We start from the raw sequence: 22374 nt of genomic DNA on the forward strand, positions 1-22374 counted from the left end.
TGAAAAACCCAAGGAGTGTTTATGAAGTAAATGCGCATGTGGCCATGACTGAGGTCATCCCAGATGCGTGTCCTCCCTACCCTCCTGACCACCACTCCCTCCCTGCCATGCGGTGGCCACCTTCCGATGTTTATGTTCATTACATCCTTCATTTTGTTTCCGGTCTCAGCACCTAAGTATCTGCTTCCAAATAGAACAAGTTAATTTTGTTGTTTCTGAACATGAGATGTGGGAAATCATATAGGATATGTCACTTTGTGGTTTTGCATGTCGTTTTGAGTTTGTTGATTTTATAAGTGTGCTGTTTGAATATACCGTACTGACATCTTATCCATCCACTGTTAGAGTACTTCAAGTTTTCTTCCTTTTTATTTTAGAGAGAGAGACAGAGACAGAGCACAAATGGAGGGGAGGGGGGAGGGAGGGAGACAATCCAAAGCAGGCTCCAGGTTCTGAGCTGTCAGCACAGAGCCCGACGCGGGGCTCGAACCCACGAACCGCGGGATCATGACCTGAGCCGAAGTCGGACGCTCAACCGACTCAGCCACCCAGGTGCCCCAGGTTTTCTCACTCTTATGAACAATTTTGCCGTAAACAATCTAATATATGTAGACGGGTGCAAATTAGTACACATCTCTGTAAGACGTACAGCCCGGCAAGAACTCCTAAGTGATGAGACATGCTTGTCTTCTGCTTTAGGAGATAGTGCCAGTTTTCCAAAGTGGTTGCATCAGTGTGTATTCCCACGTTTGCCCCACATTTTATCTGCCACTAGGTATTGTCAGATTTGAAGATATTAGCCAGTCTGGTAGTGTGCTGGTAGATATGACAGTATTGCTTTGTGATTTTAATTTACATCTTATTTATTTATGAGTCCGAACACCTTTTAATATGTCTGTTGGACATCTGTATTTCTTTTTTGTGAAGTGCCTGCTGAAATCTTTCTTTGGTGAGGAAGATAGATTATCTCTCTTTTTGTTACTATTATTATTATTTTTAATTTTAATTTAATTTATTTCTTTAATTTACATCCAAGTTAGTTAGCATCTAGTACAACAATGATTTCAGTAGATTCTTTAGTGCCCCTTCCCCATTTAGCCCATCCCCCCTCCCGCAACCCCTCCAGCAACCCTCAGTTTGTTCTCCGTAAGTCCTCATATGAGTGAAGTGCTAGGATATTTGTCTTTCTCTGACTGACTAATTTTGCTTAGCATAATACCCTCCAGTTCCATCCGCGTAGTTGCGAATGGCAAGATTTCATTCTTTCTGATTGCCGAGTAATACTCCGTTGTATATATACCACATCTTCTCTATCCATTCATCCATCAATGGACATTTGGGCTCTTTCCATACTTTGGGTATTGTTGGTAGTGCTGCTGTAAACATGGGGTGCATGTGCCCCTTCGAAACAGCACCCCTGTATCCCTTGGATAAATACCTAGTAGTGCCATTGCTGGGTCGTAGGGTAGTTCTATTTTTAATTTTTTGAGGAACCTCCATACTGTTTTCCAGAGTGGCTGCCCCTGTTTGCATTCCCAATCTCTCTTTTTATTATTGACTTGTAGGACCTCTTTATATATTCTGGATTTCAAACCTTGGTCGGTTATGTACAGCAAACATCTTTCCTCATCTTGTGGCTTGTGTTTCGGCTGTCTTTATGGTGTTGTTTTGGTGACCAGAAGCTATTCATTTTGATGTAAATTTATCAACATTATCTTTTAGCCTTAGTGCATTTTGAAGCTTCCTTAGAATGTCTTCCTTTACCCCAAGATCATAACAGAATGTTTTATATTGCTTTAAAGATTTTTTTGTTTTCTTTCACATTTGGGTCTGCAATCTGTCTGAAAGTAGTTTTTGTTCCTTGTATGAACAAGGGGTCCAGTTTCATTTTCCTAATTATGACAATACCACTTTGCAAAAATAGGTTTGTCCCTATTGCGCTGGGGTGCCACCTCCGTTATAATCCAGTCTGTGATTGGGCTGTCTCTTCTTCCAGCAGTCTCCCCCTCAGCCAGTACCACACTGTCTTGATTACTGTAGATTAGTAGTGGGTCTTGATACTTGATTGAGCAAGACTTGCCACTTTGTTTTTCTTCTCTGACATGATTTGGTCCTTCGCATTTTCATATAAATTTCAAAATCAGCTCATCAGATTCTAATAAAACAAAACACTTCTTGGGATTTTGCATTGAATGGATATATCAGTTTGGGGAGTATTGTCCTCTTTACAATATTTAGACTTCCAATCCATAAACATGGTATATCTTTCTCTTTATGTAGGTTTTCTTGAATGTCCCGATAAAAATCTGGTCATTTTCTCTGTGGAAGTTTTGTGCTTTTTTTTTTTTTTTTTTTTTTGCTGGTGTATTTTCAAAGAAATTCAAGACATTTCATTTTATCCAGTTAAAGACTTAAATCTAACTGCAGTATCATTATCGCACTCAACCCAATTAACAAGAATGCCTTCAGCCTACCAATCTATGTTAAATTTTCCCTGTCTCAGAAATGCCTTTTTATGGTTGATTTGTTTGAATCATGATCCAAATAAGGTCCACACATTTCATTAGGTAGATGTGTCTCTTAAGTCTTTTTTGGTTTGCAGTTTTTTTTTTTCCTTTTGATCTTGAATCCCTTTTAATCTCTAATTGATTCTCCCTCTCATCTTTTCCCTACATCATCTATTTGTTGAAGGGGTCATTAGTCTTGTAGAATTTTCCACATTCTGGGTTTGGTGGTCATTATTCTCATGGTGTAATTTAACATATTCCTTTGTTCTTTGTGTTTTCTGTGAACCAAAAATTACACTTGGAGACTTGATTAGATTTTGCTTCAATTTTTTTTTTTTTTTTTAAACAATACTTCTTGTGTTGTTTTGTATATTTCTCATTACAAAACATCCCGAAACAATGTCCGGGTGTTCCACTTTTGGAGATGTTCACGTCGAGCAGTGGGTGCAGGTGTTGGATTGTTTCATTATAAAATTCCCCACCAGCCTTTCTTCTCATGACTTTAGTGGTCGCAAATAATCATTGCTTAGATCTATTATCTCATTCTGTGTTAGAAAATGGTAATTTTCTTTTTATTGTCTGTGAAATCTGTAGTATGGCCCCATTTTCTATTCTGTTACTTGTTATTATTGCCTTTTCTTTCTTTTCCCCCTGGATAATTCTTACCAGGGGATTATCAAGTATATGAGTTATGTTGAAGAATCAAGTTTTGGCTTTGATATTCCCTATTGTGTGTTTATTTCCTAGTTCAATAATTTCTCCTCGAAGTCATATTATTTTCTTTTTTGAGGGGAGTTTTGTTGCTGTTCTTTTTCTTGTGAGGCATGTTTAGCTATTTTTTTGGCGTTTTTATTTTGAGTTTATTTACTTATTTTGAGGTAGGGGAAGGAGCAGAGAAGGAGGGAGGGAGAGAGGATCCTAAGCAGGTTCCTCACTGTCATCACGGAGCCCAACGTGGGACTTGAACTCATGAACCTGAGATCATGACCTGAGCGGCAATCAGGAGTTGGACGCTTAACCCACTGAGCCACCCAGACACCCCCTGGCCTTTTTTAAAATAACATTGTCAGGTTGCTATTAGGTACTGGAAATACTTAAGTGTTAGATTAGCTGCATCCTCAAATTCTGATAGTAGTATTTTTATTGCTTTTTGCTATCAAGTATTTTTTTTTTTTTTTTTTTTTTCTTTTTTTATTTTTGGGACAGAGAGAGACAGAGCATGAACGGGGGAGGGGCAGAGAGAGAGGGAGACACAGAATCGGAAACAGGCTCCAGGCTCCGAGCCGTCAGCCCAGAGCCCGACGCGGGGCTCGAACTCACGGACCGCGAGATCGTGACCTGGCTGAAGTCGGACGCTCAACCGACTGCGCCACCCAGGCGCCCCTGCTATCAAGTATTTTTGATGTCTACAATGATTTCTCCTTTGACCAGTGAGTTATTTAGAAGTACATTGTTTAATTTCCGAATATTTGAAGATTTTCCAGGTATCTTTCTGTTAATTGCATTCTTAGTTTAAGTCTTCTGTGGTCAGAGAACTCACTTTGTATTATTTCTCTTCCTTTAACGTTTCTGAAACTGCTTTAGGTGGTGGAAGTTCCACGTACACTTGAAGGGAATGTGCATCCCAGTATTTTGGGGTACGGTATCTTAGAAACGTCAGTTAGGGCAAGTTGGCTGAAAACACTGTCCAGGTCTTCTGTGTTCTTACTGATTTTCCATCTGCTTGTTCTGTCAGTTACTGAGAGAGGGGTGTTGGAATCTGCAGCTGTGATTATGGATTTGTCTGTTTTTCAATTCTAACAGCTTCTTTGGTGTATTTTGAACCTCTGTGCTTGGGTGCATACACATTTAGTAGTGTTCTGTTTTCTTGAATAAATCGATCTATCTATCTCTGTGTAATGCCTCTCTTTGTCCCTAGTAAATATTCCTTTCTCGGAACGTTACTCCCTGAATTTAACATACGCACTTTCCTTTGATTACTGATTGGATGATATATTTCTGTTCGTATGTTTATTTTTAACCTATTCATGTCTTAGATTTGGAGTGTAGTTATTATAGAAGGCATGTAGTTGGGTCTTGCTTTTTTACCCAATTTAATAATCTCTGCCTTTTAATATGAATGTTTAGGTCATACACATTTGAAGTGACGATTGATAGGGTTTGGTTGGTTTATTTTATTTTTTATTTATTTATTTTTTTTTATTAAAAATTTTTTTTTCAACATTTATTTATTTTTGGGACAGAGAGAGACAGAGCATGAATGGGGGAGGGGCAGAGAGAGAGGGAGACACAGAATCGGAAACAGGCTCCAGGCTCCGAGCCATCAGCCCAGAGCCCGACGCGGGGCTCGAACTCACGGACCGCGAGATCGTGACCTGGCTGAAGTCGGACGCTTAACCGACTGCGCCACCCAGGCTCCCCTGGTTTGGTTGGTTTAAATCTACCATCTTTCTTTTCGTTTTCTTTTTAAAAAAATTTTTTTAACGTTTGTTTATTTTTTGAGAGACAGAGACAGAGCATAAGCTGGGGAGGGGGTGGGGGGGGGGTGGAGTCGCAGATTCCGAAGCAGGCTCCAGGCTCCGCGAGCTGTCAGCACAGAGCCCGACGCGGGGCTCGAACCCATGAACCACGAGATCATGACCTGAGCCAAAGTCGGACGCTTAACTGACTGAGCCACCCAGGCGCCCCCTTTTCGATTTCTATCGACTCCACTCGTCTTGCTGTTTTTCTCCTTTGCTGCTGCTTTCCGAGAGGGGGTGTGTGAACATAAACAATTTGTATTTCATGTTTGAAATAGAAGAATCATTTTTTGGGACTTTTTTTGGTTCCATTTTTACGATTCCAGTTTATCTTCACTATCGGCTTATTAGTTATGCTTCCTTTAATAAATTTGTATTGGTTGTTCTGGGGAGTATAATGTACTTCGCTGACTTATTACAACATGTATTCCAATGAAACGATGCCACTCTGCATACGGGGCAAGGTCCTGCGTGAGCACGTCCTGAGAGTACAGACTATGCTCGCGGGGGCTGCCGTTGCCTCTTCTCACCTTTGGTGCTCTTGTTTTTCTGTAGTGCACGCCATCATGCGTCCCACCCACTGTACCTTGCTACTTTATTTCCTGGAGATATCCAACCATCTTCTAAAGCAATGAAAATGAGGAACATACTTTTTTGATATTTGCCATCATTTAGGCCGTTTTCGTGCTTTTCATTTCTTTTTGTGAAATGCCCATTCTCACTCGGCATCCTTTGGCCGCAAGAACCTCCTTTTCGACTCTGGTTAGTCGAAGACTGCTGCCCGTGAATTCTCACAAGCTTTTATCTGAAACAGTCTTTATTTCGCTTCCATTTAGTTAATACATTTTAATTTTGAGCGTAGTTTTGGATTTCAAGAAAAATCAAGCAGAGCCTGCAGAGTTCCTGTATCCTTCACTGTCCGAGCACGTCCAGCCTTTCCAGCAGCCCTTCCGCGTGTTTTTTTTTTTTTTAATTTTTGTTTAATGTTTGCTTATTTTTGAGAGAGAGAGACAGAAAGAGACAGAGCATGAGCAGGGGAAGGGCAGAGAGAGAGGGAGACACAGAATCTGAAGCAGGCTCCATCCAGGCTCTGAGCCGTCAGCACAGAGCCCGACGTGGGGCTCAAACCCACGAACCGTGAGATCATGACCTGAGCCGAAGCCTGGCGTTTAACCGACAGAGCCCCCCCCTCCCCCCCAGGCACCCCAGCCCTTCCGCATGATAATCATGCTTATTTTAAAGTCCTTGTGTGATCGGTCTGTGTCTGGGTCCCATGTCCTCCCCCTCCGTGTCCTCCTGCCTTCCTCCTGCACATCTTCACCCTGAGCTCCCTGGCTCACTCCCCTGTGTTCTCCTCCCCTCTCTTGAGGGTCTTGTCACTGTCCATCCTCGTTCATTTGCTTGCCTACATCCCGGTGGGAGCTGTGCCCCTCAGGGCAGGCCCTGGAACACGGGCATCTCTTGGCCCTGCGTCTGGGGCTGGGTAATTGGGCTAACTCACAGACTCACGACAGTGACCGCACCAGTGGGTGAGAGAAGGAAGGGACGAAGACACAAGAGGTTACTTCCATGCTAAGAGTTCCAGGGAACATTGCTGAGTAAAATTGAGTCATCCACTTTATATTTCAGAAAATTCACAAAAATAACACATTCTTGAAACATTTAGCAATTTCGGGAGTTCTCTGAAACAGGGAGTCTCCCTCCCCCGCCACTACAGTCTAAGGTAATATATGCTTCCAGACTTTTCCCTAAATGAGTGAATGCATATACAAGTAACGTGTATTGCACATACATACGTAAACATAGTTTGTATTAAGAAATGGGCTCATACTGTATATAAAATCCTTCACGTCATCTTTTCATTTACGGTATCACAGGCGTCTTTCTGAGTCAGTGCATATCTATCGGTAACTTTGAAACTGCTTATACAGCATACCCACGGATAGATCTAGCATAACTTATTTCAGCTTCCCTCTTTTGGTAGACATTTTAATTGCAGTTCTTTGCTTGTGTTGTGATACTGATGGCTGATGCGCTTGAGGGCTTACCACGGGCCAGGGACCATGCCCTGAGCTTCCGGTGGCTGAGCTCATCGAACTTTCTAATGCTTTCTGAATCACGCACAGTTGTTCTCTCTCCTTTCTCCTCATTAGCATAGCTGGCACTGAGAAGGACTGAGCCTGATGCTTCCGGACTGTGCTCATCCACTATGACCTCTCCAGGTCATTCCAGCCCAAAGCAGCCAAGTTTTCCAAAGTGTTGGTGCCAGAGCACTGGCGTGTGGGAGTCTAGCTTTCCCGTGCTGTATTCACTGCGGCGGATACACTGTCGCTCCCTGCTTCAGGGGCCCTCTCTTGCCCCTCTCCTCACCTCCCTTAAGAGGGCAGGTCCCTTGCGACCACTCGAAGCTGGATTCAGGTCTGTCTATCCATTCTATGGCCCTGGAAGCAGATTGGGGATCTTAGTTGCTTGATTTCCCAGGGGAGGCCAACCTGAATGTGGTCCAGTGAAATGTAATCAGGGACTTTATAGTGTCTGTTTTCGACTTTCCCAAACCTCCTGGCTGCCAGATCTCGACCTTTCATCCCAGGGGTGGTATAAGTCTCTCCGAGGACAGGCTTGAGTTGATGGATTTTTTTCCTGTCGTGTGCTGGGCCAAACGACTACCTCTTTGAATTCCACATTTCCAGTCTTTTCCTGCAAATCAAGGTGGGTTTGCAACTTCAGCTAATTCTGATGTACGGCCAGAAATGATGCGTGCTGTTCCTGGGTTGTGAGGGGCTCGGAGGAACAGGCAGAGGCAGGCGGGGGCTCCTTTCCATTGGCTCCAAGAAGCCTTTCCAGAGTGCCTGTCCCTCATGTTGGGCAGAGGCCTCCAGGCCACAGCTGATCACACTGACTTTCCCCTGTATTAATGTCTTTGTTTAAGACTGCTTTACTGGGGCGCCTGGGTGGCTCAGTTGGTTAAGCGTCCGACTTCGACTCATATCGTGATCTCATGGTTTGTGGATTCAAGCCCCACGTCAGGCTCTGTGCTGACAGCTCAGAGCCTGCAGCCTGCTTCAGTTTCTCTCTCTCTCTCTCTCTCTCTCTCTGCCCCTACCCCACTCGTGCTCATGCTTGTCTCTCCCTGTGTCTCAACAATAAATACACATTGAGAAACAAAACAAAACAAAGCGCCGCTCTACTGAGGCATATATGTCATGCGATAAAATTCACCCGCCTAAAGCACCCAGGTGGATACGTGCCAACAGTCACACAACCCTCAACCAGCGGCACATTTGAACATTGCCATCACCGCCTTGTGTCCTTGTTCTTGCTTTTGCCCTGTCCCTCGCTTCCTCCCCACTGCGGACCAGGCAACCAGCGATTTGTGTCTGGAGGCAAAGATTTTGCCTTTTCTAGAATTCCTGATAAACGGAATCGTGTGTCGGCTTGTCTTTTCTCTCTGGCTTCTTTTCCTTAGTAAAATACGTTGGGAAGTTATCCCCGTTATTACCACTAGGCTGTTCCTTTTTAGTGCTGCATCCTAGCCCATTGTATGGACAGTTAGTGCCTTGTGTGTATATTCCCTCGGCGAGGAACATGGAAATTCGTCCACTTTGTGGCTATTGTGAATCGCGCCAGTGTGAACATTTGTGTACAAGTCTGTATGTGGACGTAAGTTTTCATTTCATCTGGCCAAATACCTAAGAATGAATTGCCGGATTGAATGATAAATGCATATTTAGCTTTTTAAGAACCTACCGTTTTCTAAATTACTGTACTATTTTGCATTCCTACCAACAGTATCTGTGGGTTCCTGTTGCCTCATATCTGTGCCAGCAAAGGTGTTGGCTTTTAATAAAAGTATTAATTTTAGTTATTTTTTTTAATTTTTAAATTTTATTTTACGTAGGCTCCACGCCCATTGTGGGGCTTGAACTCACGACCCTGAGATCAAGACCTGAGCTGAGATCAAGAGTCGGATGCTTAACTGACTGTGGCCCCCAGGTGCCCCTCAGCAGTTTTAGATTTACAGAAGAGTTGCAAAGCTAGTACAGAGGGTTCCTTATACCTTTAATCTTCTAATGAGATGATTCTCAACCAGGGCTGATTTTTGCCCCCATAGACCTGTCGCAATGTCCGGAGACATAGTTTAGTTGTCACATCATGGGGTGCGGGGCAGCCAGGGGGATTCTACTGACACCTAGTGGGTAGAGGCCATTTGAGATTGAGGTGGCCGTTGGATGCCTCTTGGGACCTTTTCCTTCTGCATGTATTGGTCACTGAATTCCCGCCTACTGTCATGGAGCCTCTCTGCCGAGTCTATCTAGGCCTGAAGAATCAATCCAAAAAGGAGAAAGACGTTTTTCTCCAGTTCCAAGTGGACAGTTTCAACCTCCAGTGACCACCAGACCGGAGGACACAGGTCTGGTTCCTATAGGACAGTGACCCACATGGGAATGACTATCTTTGGACGTTCCTTGACCGTCTCTCCTCCCTCTGGACAGAGGTCACTGACTTTGCTTTGTTCCTTGGTTTTACTGCCTGCCCTTCACACAATGCCTGTAATTAGCATACCGCCACTCAGTGTTGCCCAAGTAACTGTATAGATCATTTCTCATCTCCACAGTCAGATTATTGCCAGAGGGCTGAATGACATCCTCCGGGACTTCAGTAACAATGAGGAGGACTTCTTAACGGTCATGGAGATTGTGGTCAGATTGTCAGAAGACGCAGGTGTGTATAAGGATTGTGTACGTTTATTTTTTACTTGTGTATTTCCAAGAAATTGCGTATAACCACCGGTAGTGAATTAAAAAGAAAACCTGGGTATTGATCGAAAATTTTAAGCAATGTCTAAGCATGAATGGATATTGTCATCAACAATGGGTGTCTTATTTGGCATCAAATTATCCTTATTTTTAGAAAATTAGAATGACTAATGGCCATGAATGCCATTTGCCCTGGCAGTTAAGGCCTTTTGTATTCCATGCATTTTGCCCGACTGTTGGTTGCTAAGAAAGACCACATCAAAAGAAGTCTTTTGGATTAGAACAATCCCAGTCATTAGTTTCCGTCACCTGTAATCTTTGTAGGCTGATCTTGATTTCTCTCTCTCTCTCTCTCTCTCTCTCTACTTCTCCATGATTGCTCTCCGGGGAGGAAAGCACGCTGCTGGGTGGTAGGCACTGAGACGTCCCTCCTCGCCCCTCCTCCCCCGTGCACGCAGGAGTGAGTGGTGGGGTTACCAGTACCGAGAGCTGCCCTGCGCCCCCCGACCCCCCATTTGTAACGATCAGTGAACAGCTTCAGAAAGTTTCTGAAATCTTACACTGCTTTAGATTTTGATCATTTTCACTGAAAATAGAAAAATAAACATTCCATATAGCTCCTGTATTAGTTTAAAATATTCAGATGAATATGACACAATGCTTTTAAAAAGGCCCAAGTGGATGTTTTGAATCCTTAAATGGGTTCTCTTTGTAAATGAGTCACCATTTACAGTGCTGAAGCAATTATATATTTGTGTTAAATTTAATGTGGTATATTGGAGCTAGAGCCGCTCTTTTGTTTAATGCTCTGCCTTAGAAATAATTGGGATGCGTGGATTGTGGGGGAGTGCATTTATGAAAGAATTATTTATAATGTATACATTCCGGCTGGAATTTAAATAAGCACAACCCATAGGTCTGGCATATGTGCCATTAGTTGTAATGGCTTTTGGACGCTGGCCCAGCGTTGCAGACTGCCTGCTCCCTCCTCGATTTATATATGGCTTGTTATAATAGAGTTGTCATTCTCCCTTCCTTTTATGTTTTTATATTGCTGGATAGCTTATTAGCTTTTTAAGCCTGTCTGTAGCATAAATACTCTAAACGGGAAATGATTTTTAAACTGCGTTTGTCTAATTTCCTTGATGAAGTATTTTAGTAAGAAAAGCTAGAAACTATCGCCATACACTCTGTAAGATGCTTGGCTTATTCTTATACGATTCTTCTCTGATTTTTTATTGCTGCAGAGCCCACGGTGCGGACCGACCTGATGGAACAGATTCCTCCCATTGCCGTCTTTTTACAAGAAAACAGATCGAATTTTCCAGGGGTGCTCGCGGACTATCTTACACCGATCGTAGTGAGGTACCTCACGGATCCGAACAACCAGGTGTGAAAAATTGTAACCTTAAGATCTGTGCAGCGAATTCTCCTTAGTCATATTTGTAGCTGATATCCCTAATTCAGAAAACAGCTTTGTGGAGTTAAGTGACTCAAGAACAAAAGATCTATTTGTGCTCCGTTCCTCCAATTGTTCAGGCAGATAGGGCTCATTCTTATTATCATGAGATACTTCTTTTTTTTTTTTTTAACTTTTTATTATGGAAATTTTCCAACACACAGCAGTGGAGAGAATATTAAAATGAATGTCCGTGTACTCTCTACCCAGCTTCGACTGTCATTAACATTTGACCAGTGTTTTCTCATTTATCTTAAGATAATCCAACCCAGATAAAAGCATTTCCCAGATACCGTATCATTTCTACTGTAGATGCTTTGGTATTACTCTCTGAGAAATACAGATACTTTTCAAAACACATAATAGCAATCCCATTATCACATGGATAGAATTTATGAATAGATCTTTGATATTTCACTAATCTCTAGTCATTGTTCAGATTTTTCACTTTTCTCAGAAATCTGGTTTCATGCGGGCAGTCTCTTTAAATCAAATCCACATGAGGTCCATATATTACATTTGATTGATGTACCTTTTACAATTTCTTTTAATTTGTCATAATTCATCCTCCCTTTTATTCCTCTGCTCCAAGGAAACTAAGTCATTAGACTATAGGATTCCCCACATTTGGGATCTGGCTGATTACATCCCCATAGTGTGGTTTGAAATGTTCCTCTGTTCCCAGTACTTCCTACGAACTGCTAGTTAAGTCTACAGCCTTGGTCAGACTCAGAGTTTTGGGTTGTTGGATAAGAATCCTTTTTAGGCCCTGCTGCTGTATCAGATCAGGAAGCACAAAAGCAGTGTGGCCACCACATTTGGGTTTTGTCAGCCTTATCTGTTCTTTACAAAATTCCCCACCATGAGTTTGTATTGATATTTCCACGTTAAATTGAGGACTATAGGGCTTTTACTTATTTGATTTTATATTTGTAACTCTTGTGCTTTTTTGTTGTTTTGTTTTTGTCTTTTTACACGGTACACATCTTGCTTTTTAATGGCATTAGTGTGTGTGTGTGTGTGTGTGTGTATCCAAAATAAAAATGCCAGTATGATTACTAACAGTTTGGTGGGATAACTGAATATAGTTTAAGGTTTCTTTGCCGTTCTTTTTGTTTTCGGACTGTCTCCCACTAGAGATGCACAGTCGCACAGTCGTATTAACATTAGTATTAATGAGACTGTGTTTCAAAGTTACTTGTATTAACCCTTTTTGTGCCTGAGCTCTCAACTTGATCTGCCATTAGGCTCATTTATCTTCATTTATCTCTTAGTTTTAGGAATTGCTTTAGCTTTTACATTTGGATTTAATTTAGACTTATAACAATTATTTAAGATGTTTGTACATGATTCCAAGTCAAAACTGTAAAACAAAGCACATTCAGAAAAATCTGACTTCTATCCCTACCTCCCCCATCTGTTCCCTACTCCTTCTGTAGATGGCCATTTTTTTCTACGTTTTGACTTATTCTTTTTTTCTTAAAAAAAAAAAAAGGTTATTTATTTATTCTGAGAGAGAGCAAAAGACACAGAGATGGATCATGAGCAGGGGAGGGGCAGAGAAAGAGAATCCCAAGCAGGCGCCGTGCTATCGGCGCAGAGCCCAAGGCAGAGCTTGAACTCACGAACCAGGAGATCGTGACCTCAGCCAAAATCAAGAGTTGGATGCTCAACAGACTGAGCCACCCAGGCGCCCCTTAGGTTTTAATTTATTCTTACCTTTAAAAAATACACACAGGGGGGCCCCTGGGTGGCTCAGTCAGTTAAGCGTCCAGCTTCACCTGAGGTCATGATCTCGCAGTCCGTGAGTTCGAGCCCTGCGTCGGGGGTCTCTGCCGACAGCTCAGTTCAGAGCCTGGGGCCTGCTTCGGATTCTGTGTCTCCCTCTCTCTGCTTCTCCCCTGCTTGCAGTCTGCCTCCCTCTCTCTCTGTCTCTCAAAAATAAATAAACATTAAAAATTTTTTTTTTTTTTTAGTGCACACAAGTGGGTATCTCTGAGCAGATACGCGTATGTCCTTGTGTTCCTTGTTCCTTTCTCAGATGCAAAGTGGCGGCCCATGCCTGATGCTGTCCCTTGCTTTCCCCACCATCCAGGGTATTCTGCAGATCACTCCTTTGCAGTCTAGGCAGAGCTCCCTCATCCCTTTTTCCAGCAGCAAGCTCCTCCACTGCAAGGATGGAGTGTAGTTTATCGATAGACATTTGGGTTCTTTCTACTTTTCTGTCACTTCAGAATTGTTGCCACAGGTAGCCTCTCAGCCTTTCTATTTGTCAGTTACTCTGGGATTTGCACAAAGGCTAAATGTATTTTTTTTTTAAGTTTATTTATTTATTTTGAGAGAGAGAATGGGAGCAGGGGAGGGAGAACCGAGAGGGAGAGACAGAATCCCTAGCAGGCTCCGTGCTGTCAGTGCAGAGCCCGACGCGGGCCATGACCTGAGCAGAAATCAGGAGTTGGATGCTTCATGAACTGAGCCACCCAGGCACCCTAGAGGCTAAATGTATTTATAATTTTTAATGATATGCCAAGTTTTCATTATTGCTGTTTTCAGATAGTTCTGCCATTTTGGCTTGCTGTTTCTCCCTTGCTCTGAGCATTTTTAAAAAGCAAATACTTGAGCTGTTAACTATGACAGGATTAAAGGTAGTGTTCCAATAAGGAGGACAGTCCTTCTGTTTCCACTCCTCTGATGTCAGTGTTTTGATTACTTTCACATGTTCTTGTCTAGGTGCTTCCGTCTTCCCCCACATAGGTCTGAGCTTGACGTGATGCGGTTTTCCCCATCCATTCATTTATTCCGGCGGTTTCTGAGTGCCCGATAGGAGCCAAGCGTGGTGCTTTGTGCTGGGGATAAAGACCTGAGTAGGACCGATTTCCTGCCCCAGAACGCGAATCTGCACGTAGTGGACATTGTACATCTTCATAATCTTCCTGTTTTTACTTTGGTTGAATGCTTAGCTTTCTTCCAGCTTTTTTGATACGGTAGATGCAGTGAGCATCTGTTCTTTTACCTTTGGATATGTTCTTGAAAATGAGATTGCACTGGGTCAGAGAACTGGACATTTCCTTGACCTTTGTCATAGATCACTGCCATCTGTTTGGTTCCAGAAGGGGAGAGGCTAGAACGGTGGTTTGGACCCCAGGCTCTCGGCTGTGTGTGCCCTGCGACAGCCACACCCACTGCCCTCGCACGGCGGCCACTCCTTTTGCCTTGGCGTCTCCGGAGCTCAAGTCCCCAAGAGGGCCTTCCACCCCCTCACCGCAGCCTGCCCTCCCTGCTCGGCCACCGCGCTGAGCCTTCACGGGTCCCTGAGGTCCTCCTCGGCTGTCCCCTCCCTCGTGTCCCCCTTTCTGGTCTCTCCACTGGTACCCTCCCCCCCCCCCCCCGCCCCCCCAGTTGTGTCCTTCTGACAGGGCCTCTGCCGCTCTGGTCCTGCCTGCCCATCACAGCCCTCCTGCATCACGGAGGCTGAGTCTGCGGGGCGGGGGGTGCACCGATTGGTGCCATCGCACATTTATGGATTCGATCGCAGCCGACTGCAGCACTGTCCGCCTACCCTTCCACTTGTCCCTGCTCAGCTGCTCCCACGTCGCCCAAGGCAGCTCTTTCAGGCCGCTGCCACTGTCATCACGCCTCTTCACCTTGCCCTGCCTGGCACCAAACGGGTGACCTGGCCTTTGCCTCCACAGAGGAAATAGAGACCTTCAGTCTTCATCCCCTCCCTCGATGAGTGGAAGCCGCGTCTGCTTCTTCCAGTCCCCCGGAGCCGCAGCCTGGGGCCATCGAAATCCTCCCTTCTCTTGCCTCCCTCGCCCAGCTGGACCTTGGCCGTGTGTCCTTTCTGTCCACGATAAACATAGAACTCTTGAGTGCGCCCCCTCTTCTCCGTTCTTATCACCTTCAAACATAGAAAGGCAGCAGAGTCCGATCTCCCCGAAGGGTTTTCCTTCGGGCACAGCCGACTCCATGGGCCGCCAGCCCCCCACCCGCCATGGCACCTCCAATTGGTGCCTCCCCCTCACTCTGCCCAGGCTGGTAGCCTTGCTCCTTCCGGAGGCCCCTCTTCTCCTCCTCCTGTCTAGCTCTGCCTCACTGTGACTGAGGCCAGCCCTTTCAGAAATCCCCCCTCCCACCCTGTGGGAGTGCCTCACGGTCCCCCAGGGGGTAGTAAGATCTGAATTAGGCCGGGATCCAGATTCTTTTGCATATGAGAAGGGTGGGTGTGTCCTGTCCCCGTCCCGGGAGCGTCTGCAGCTCAACCCAGGCCTTCCTCCGTCCGTCATCATCATGTCATCCTCATTCCTCATGGGTACTCTTTCTGGCCTTGGCACTTGCAGTGACTCGTGGGAGGTGTGAAATCACAGAATCATGCCGGGTGTCGGTATCCTTACCGTGGTCGCCGGTACTGTGAACAGCTTCCGTTTCTTGATCTCTCACCATGTGATGCACCATGCTCCAGGATTAGCGAGGATTATCTTGTTTACCCTTCCTAACCACCCTGCAAAGTAGGGGCTCATTAGTTCCTCTTTGTTTTAGAGGTGAGGGAGCTGAGGTGCAGAGAAACGTGGTTGTGTGTGCTGGGGCGCGGCTGAGCTGGAGAAGGACCCCGGGATGCCGGGCTTGGTTTCCTGAGGCTCATCTGGTAAAATTTTGGGGATTGCCCGGGCTCTTCTGGATCCTGTAACTAGTATTTTCTCTGCCATTTTAGACTCTGAGCACTGACTGTCGGAACCGCGTCTTAATTTGATACATCTCTGAGACCGAGCCCAGGGCCTGGGACCCGGTAGAGTTGGAGTGGAGGGCTGTAGAACTGAATCAGCCGACTCCATTCGCTAGTGTAGCCACATTTCTTCAGCTGTCCTGAGCTACTCGCCTTCTGTCTCCGGGGGAATGGGTGTCCCAACCCCTCTTCACATTTGATGGCTTCATTCCCTCTTTGTTCCCGCTTCTTGTCTCCTAGCTGCCTTACTTTTCCAGCCTCCCGCACTGGCTTTTCTCTTTTGAGTATCATCATGCCTACCTCCCCCTCAGCCTCCTGTTCCCTGGCCTTGACCCTGAGCGGACCACTGCCGAGCTTCTTGAAAGAGGAGCTTCTTGAAAGAGGAGCGTCCGTCCGGAGCCTCTTCCCTGCAAGGGCTCCCAGCCAGGCGGCAACCCAACCCACTGCAGCCGATGCCCCGAGAGCCCGTGGAGATGTGTCCTGCTGGGGACTCAGCTGTCTTACTGTGAAACCCAGTGTTTCTGTTTCTTCAAAAATAGTTGTGATCTTTAAAATACCGTGGAATATTTTAATGACACGAGAGGACTGTGTAATAAATACCCGTATACCTACACACTCACTCAACAAATGTTAGCCTTTTGTAGTTTTGCCTTAGACCTATTTAATTGCTTTCTTTATAGGTTACAGATACGGTTAAAACTGTGCTGTGCCCCTTCTCATGCCATTCCTCTCCCTCTCTCCCCTTTTGTAGGAAACTACCACCCTGAGCCTGGGGTGTCCCTCCCATCCAGAGTTTTAGACTCCCACCGGTCATGTAAGCGGCCTCGAGTAAGAGAGTGCCTTGTTTCAGGTGCTTTAGAACCTTAAATCAATGGCATCAGACTGTACTTTGCCTTCTGCCCCTTGCTTTTATTCCTCCGTTTTAAGATCTAGCCACACTGATCCAGAGAGCTCTTGGTCATTCATCTTAACTATTTGAAACTATTGGCATTCATACTTTTTCCACAATTGATTTATCTTTTGAGTGACTTCTTTTTTGCCTTTACTTGATCTTTTTGCGCCCTTGGTCACCATTAACTACTTTCGGGTTTTTGAAGAACCTTTCTTGGATGTCCCCTGGCCACTTAACGTTGCTCTCCCCCACGATGGGGCACAGGGCCGACCGGGCCACGTTCTCCGTTCCTTCCGGAGTTCGTCGTCAAGCAGATGTGCACCAGGGTCACCTTACTGCCTCTATCTCTGTCTTGGTGACTAGCCATATGATTTCGGTGACAGTGAAGTGGCATTCATTTGGGGGCCACTGGCCCCCTCACACCGTTCTGAGCCCTTGGTCGTGCCCCCCATGGCTGCCCTGGGAGGTGGGTGAGGCCATCGTGCCCTTCTGTGGACGAGAAGCCGAGGCTTGCCCGAGGGGGCCCAGCTACTGACTGTGGGATGCAGATGAGGCGCAGCCTTGAAACCACTGCCGTGTCTCCTATGGGTGACCCAAGTGTCCCCCCAACCCCTTGCCTGCCTGCCGGTCTGGTCCTCCCCTGGCCCTGGCCTTGGCCCGCCCTCCACGGTATGGTTTTCTCACCGTGCCGGATTCCCTGGGTGATCCCCTCGCCTCTGCGGGCACGTGGCTGCCTCTCAGCCAGGCCTCCAGAGCTGGCGCGTCCCCACAGCCCCCTGATGGTTCTCCCGGGGCACCTGTTGCGTCGCGTCGGGCCCTCAGACTCCAGCACCCACTCCTGTTCTTTTTACCTTCGGTCTCGCCCCTCTTTCCGTGTCTTCCACGTGGTGATCGGCGGTAGCCCGAGGCATAGTTGATTTCCAGGATTGTCCGCAGTGACCAGCTGAGCTCTCTTCGGCAGCGTCTCTCAAACCTCCCCTCTCCTCTCTGTGCCCCACCCCCCGAAACCACGCCTCGGTCAAAGCCAGAGCAGCTGTGCCCCGGGACCCCTCGCCCGCCCTGGCAGCTTTCAGGGCCGCTTGAGGCTTCTCACGGGTCACCCTCCCCGAAGCCGTGTCTGGTCTTGTCACTCCTCTGCTTTCCCACGCATGGGGCTCCCAGTGTCCGGGAGTCATCGCCAGAGGCCCCAGCCCTGCCCGACCCCAGCCGGCCCTTCAGCCTCCCTCCCCGGGGCCGCCCGTGTCCCTGTCTCGAGTCTTGGCTCATGTGCCGTGCTGTCCTGTCCCCATCCCTTGCTTGCTCTAGCAGTGCCCAGGAGCGGCCGAAACAGCACCACGAGCCAGGGGGCTTAAAACGGCGCATGTTTATTCTGTCACGGATGCGGAGGCTGGAAGTCCCAGACCCAGGTGTCGTCAGGGTCACGCTCGCTCTCCAGGCTCCAGGGGAGAATCTGTTCGTTGCCTCTTCCGGCTTCCGGAGGTGCCGACCCCCTTGGCTGCTGGCCGCATCCCCAGCCTCTGCCTGTGTCTGCATGTGCTGTCCCCTCCTCAGTCCGTCCTCCCCCCTCGCCTCTCTTTTGTGAGGAGACTTGTGATTTCACTTAGGGTCATCCTGGCAATCTTGGATGGCCTTCCGGTCCTTACCGTGACCCCCAATCCCATCTGCGGAGACCCTCTTTTCCAAAGGAGGTCGTGTTCGAAGGCTCCAGAGATTGGATGCACACATAGCTTCGCCCACCGCCCCCGGCGCCTAACCTTGGCTTCTAACCGCCTTTGACGTTCTCCTCCGCGTCCGCCCAGGCCCTGCCCTTCCTGCCTGCTGCGCCTCAGCTGCCACCTGGGACTGGGGCCGGCCCTCCTGGTCTGCGCCGCTCTCCCGGTCTCTGCTCCAGGCATGCGCCAGGAGCTCAATAAGCGTTTGACATCTCAGAGTTAGACACCAGCTCCTGTCACCTCAGCCTGGCAACATTGTCGGGGCATCATCTTTTCTCTCCCCGCCCCTCCCACGGGGACTGTGGCAGTAGCTGCCTTGCCGACCTTTCTGCCCTCGGTCTTTCATCGCCTCCAATTTACTTGGGACGCCGCTGCCGGAATGATCTTTCTAGAAGACTGTTTTCATCTTGTCAGTTGCTGGGAGGCTTCCACGTCAGAGTGCCTGCGTGGCGTCTTTTGTGACTGTCGTCTGCCAAGCTGCCACTCTGTCTTCACACCCTCGGCCCCGCTCCTCTTTCCCTGCCTCAGCCTCAGCCTCACTGTGCTGGGCCGCGTCTGCCATTACCTGGGCTGTAAATTGGAATTTCCTGCGCTTTCATTTCCCCAAGCGTGTTCTCTGGGCAGCTTCCCGGGATCCCCCCCCCCCCCCTCCGAGTTGCAGTGTTCGCTCGCGCCCCCCCCCCCCCCCCCCCCCCCCTGAAGAACAAAGAGCTCGTCGGCCTGGCTCCTCTCTGGTCTGGACTGAGGCGTCCTCTGGGTCCTGTCTTGCAGGGTCTTCTCTGGGCCCCTGCCCCCCGGCCCCCTATGTGTGCGTAGGCGAGTGTCTGCGTAGAAAGCTGGGGTACAGGTCGTGAGGGAAAAGGGGGGGCATGTCACAGACCGATGGGGGACATGCCTTGAGGGGGGTTCTGGGGAAAGGGATGTTTGGCCTGAGAGGAGAGGAACGGAGGGAACCAGCCCGGCAGGGGGAGCGGCGTATTCTAGGGCCTCCGGGAAGAAGTACGGGTGGAGGGCGGGAGGCCTCGTGCGGCCCATGCACGCGGCAGGGGACAGGGCCAGCTTGGCACCCTGCATCGGGAGTTTGGGTCCCGAGAGCACCTCCGCTTGTTCCGTGTTTCACCTTTGGCCTTTTGTCCTCTTCTAGGTCAGAAAATCAAGTCAGGAAGTGCTCTTGATTCTTCTGGAACAAGATCTAATTTCCCAGCACGATATTGAAAACAAAGTGTGTCCGATCCTGCTGGCACTCTCTGCCCCAGACAGCGACGACGAATATAAAGCAGAAGCCGTGAACGTGAGTCTGTCTAGGGAACGACAGCCCCACACCCTGGTGGACGGTCCCAAGCTCGGAGTGTGCCTGACTGGCAGTATGACAGGTGTTCGCTGTTGGCCAGCACTTGCCCGAACATGGCGCCGGGCGATTTGGCCTCGGCCGGAGAAGGTCCACGGTTCGGACGCGTGCGTGTCTCGAAAACAATCATCCTCGGATCGACAGTTGTTTCAAGACAGCAGAGCTGTCGAAATCAAAGTTTAGGCAGAGTTGAGGCAAGATGCAGACTTCTGCCGGGCGAGATGCAGAGATTTATAGGTCAGTCCTTGAACCCACTGGGATCATGGGCCTTGTTTCCCAAAGCGAGGGGCCCAGTATGGGAGATGGTTTTGGGTAGCCCTTGGGCAATTAGGAAAAATCCAGTCGGCCTGTGTGTCTGTTTATAGGTGAGGACAGGCCGGACGTAGGTGTGTCAGTGGGTATGAGAGTCCACTCTGAAGAGTGCGGCAGTTTGAGAAATGCCCTATTCAAGTATCAGTGCTCACACCAGTGAAAGGTGTATAGTGAGAGGACTAGGACAAATACTCCATTTTCTCCTTTGAATTCTAGGGGCGCCTGGGTGGCTCAGTGGGTTAAGGGTCAGACTCTTGATTCCAGCTTGGGTCATATCTCACGGCTCGTGAGTTCGAGCCGCGTGTCAGGCTCTGTGCTGACAGTGCGGAGCCTGCTTGGGACTCTGTTGCCCACTCTCTCTGTTCCTTCCCCACTCATGCTCGCTTCCTCTTTCTCTCTCAAAAATAAATAAATAAACTTAAAAATAATAGTTAATTTTGCGGCATCCCTGGGTTTGTATGATTCTGTACCCATTGTGAAGTGACTGTATAGTCGTGGACTTTCTCCTTGCTTCTGGAACCTTCACTCACGAACTAGCTGCTAATGAGCCAGTACCAGCTTTCACGTTTCGCCTTACACAAAGACTCCCGGGCTTAGACGAAGACTCTCGAAGACTCGTGCCTTCTCCTCTGTGGCCCGAGGGAAGGGTACCCGTGGCCATCTTCTTTTGTGCGGCTGCTCCCCTCTCCACTGACCCAAGCAGACGGTGCTGCACGGCACGCCCCCTCCCCCGCCCCGTGTTTCTCTTACAAGAGTAAATACCCCAGAATTATCCTAGCAGTTTAGAAAAACCACACGTAAGGACTTAAAAAATCCTGGGCCTTATTTCTTCTGAATACAATAAGATACAGGAGATGGCTGTTTTCTTGGTTGAAGAAGAATGAGGTGAGAGAAAGGGACTCTTTCTTGAAGTGAGGAAACAAGCTGCACGGAGCTAGAAAATTCTATCGTAGAATGAGAGCGTTTGGTAATTCTTCTTGATTTATGTAGAAGTTTTCCTCAACTGTGACTTACAGGGCTGGCTTTTTAAACTAATTTACGTTTTTGCATATTCCATATGTTTGTAAGATGAATCAGGCTGAAGAATAATTGATTATTAAAATTCAAATTCTCCAGGGTTCTTTTATAAGTTGCAAGTTTCCGTATAAGAAATTAAATTTATTTTGCAAAATGAACTCGGATAATAGCATTTAGTTGGACTATTTGGCAGTTGAGCAGTGAACTTTGCCAGCTAGATCTTTTTTGTTGGGAAGTTGGTTAGGCAAGTCCCCAAGGTTACGACCGACAACCAAGTATCTTACCCTCCAGCCTGATAATACCGTGAAAAATAACGCTGGAGGCATTTTTGCATGATTTTTATTTGGTTTTGTTTTCAACCGCTACATTCTTGCCAGCAATATTCTTTTTCCCCTCCTCCTCTTCCTCCTCCTCCTTTTTTCTTCTGGCGAAAATATTTGGAAAATACAACAAGCCTTCGAAAGGCTATCTCCACAAATCACTTACAGAACAAATTAGTTTACATAAATTGTGTTTTTCATTCTAAGTGAGTGACTGATATCATTACTTGAATGTGAAAGCTTCCAGACGTGGCTGCAAAGAACGTTTAGTCTTGAACCCTTTGCAGGCCAGGGTGCACCCACGTTTCAGGGTATTTCTGGAGGAGTTCCCCCTCCCTTCCCATGGAGCCCTGTTGGAAGCAGGATTCAGGCTGTCTTGTCCAACCCATGCATGCTTTGGTCAGATTCAGAAGCTGTTCTGTGTCCCTTTCCTGGAGCCCGAAGGCCAAGAGGGGGTCGTTCCTGGAGAGGACCCACCCCTCGGACACCCTGTGTCGAGGCGCACAGAGGGCCCCGTTCTCTTCAGCTCAGAAGTGACAGGATGGGCAGAGAGCAGATTTCCTTCCCCAAGGAGAAGCCCACACGTGTGGTTTACAGAGCTCCCCAAGGAGGGCAGGGCTCTCAGCTGGTCCGTGAGTGACCCCCGAACACTGTGAGCACCCACATGTGCTTGTGAGGTGACAGGTGAGGAGAGCAGTCAGTTGTGCTGCTCCGACACCCTCGTGCTTTGGACTCTCTTTCCAGCCACGCGGCGTGAACGTGGCCGCGGCCCACCACACGGAAACACACACACACACACACACACACA

At 47.4% G+C, this 22374-nt stretch overlaps 1 protein-coding gene across 13 annotated transcripts in view; it reads left to right on the plus strand.

Annotated features, from left to right (window-relative positions):
- LOC125162396 (serine/threonine-protein phosphatase 4 regulatory subunit 1-like) overlaps positions 1-22374 on the plus strand; it is an 84092-nt gene that overhangs the window by 32588 nt on the left and 29130 nt on the right. For all 13 annotated transcript variants that reach the window (XR_007151022.1, XR_007151021.1, XR_007151024.1 and 10 more), the window contains 3 exons: positions 9642-9748; positions 11031-11173; positions 19714-19860. Coding sequence is in view for 6 of the 13 variants with exons in the window: in XM_047853347.1 (XP_047709303.1) it covers positions 9642-9748; positions 11031-11173; positions 19714-19860 (397 nt within the window). In the remaining 7 variants the exon portion in view is untranslated. The remainder of the gene's footprint in view (positions 1-9641; positions 9749-11030; positions 11174-19713; positions 19861-22374) is intronic.

Source organism: Prionailurus viverrinus, chromosome A3 (assembly GCF_022837055.1).
Source record: "Prionailurus viverrinus isolate Anna chromosome A3, UM_Priviv_1.0, whole genome shotgun sequence".
Taxonomy (NCBI): domain Eukaryota; kingdom Metazoa; phylum Chordata; class Mammalia; order Carnivora; family Felidae; genus Prionailurus; species Prionailurus viverrinus.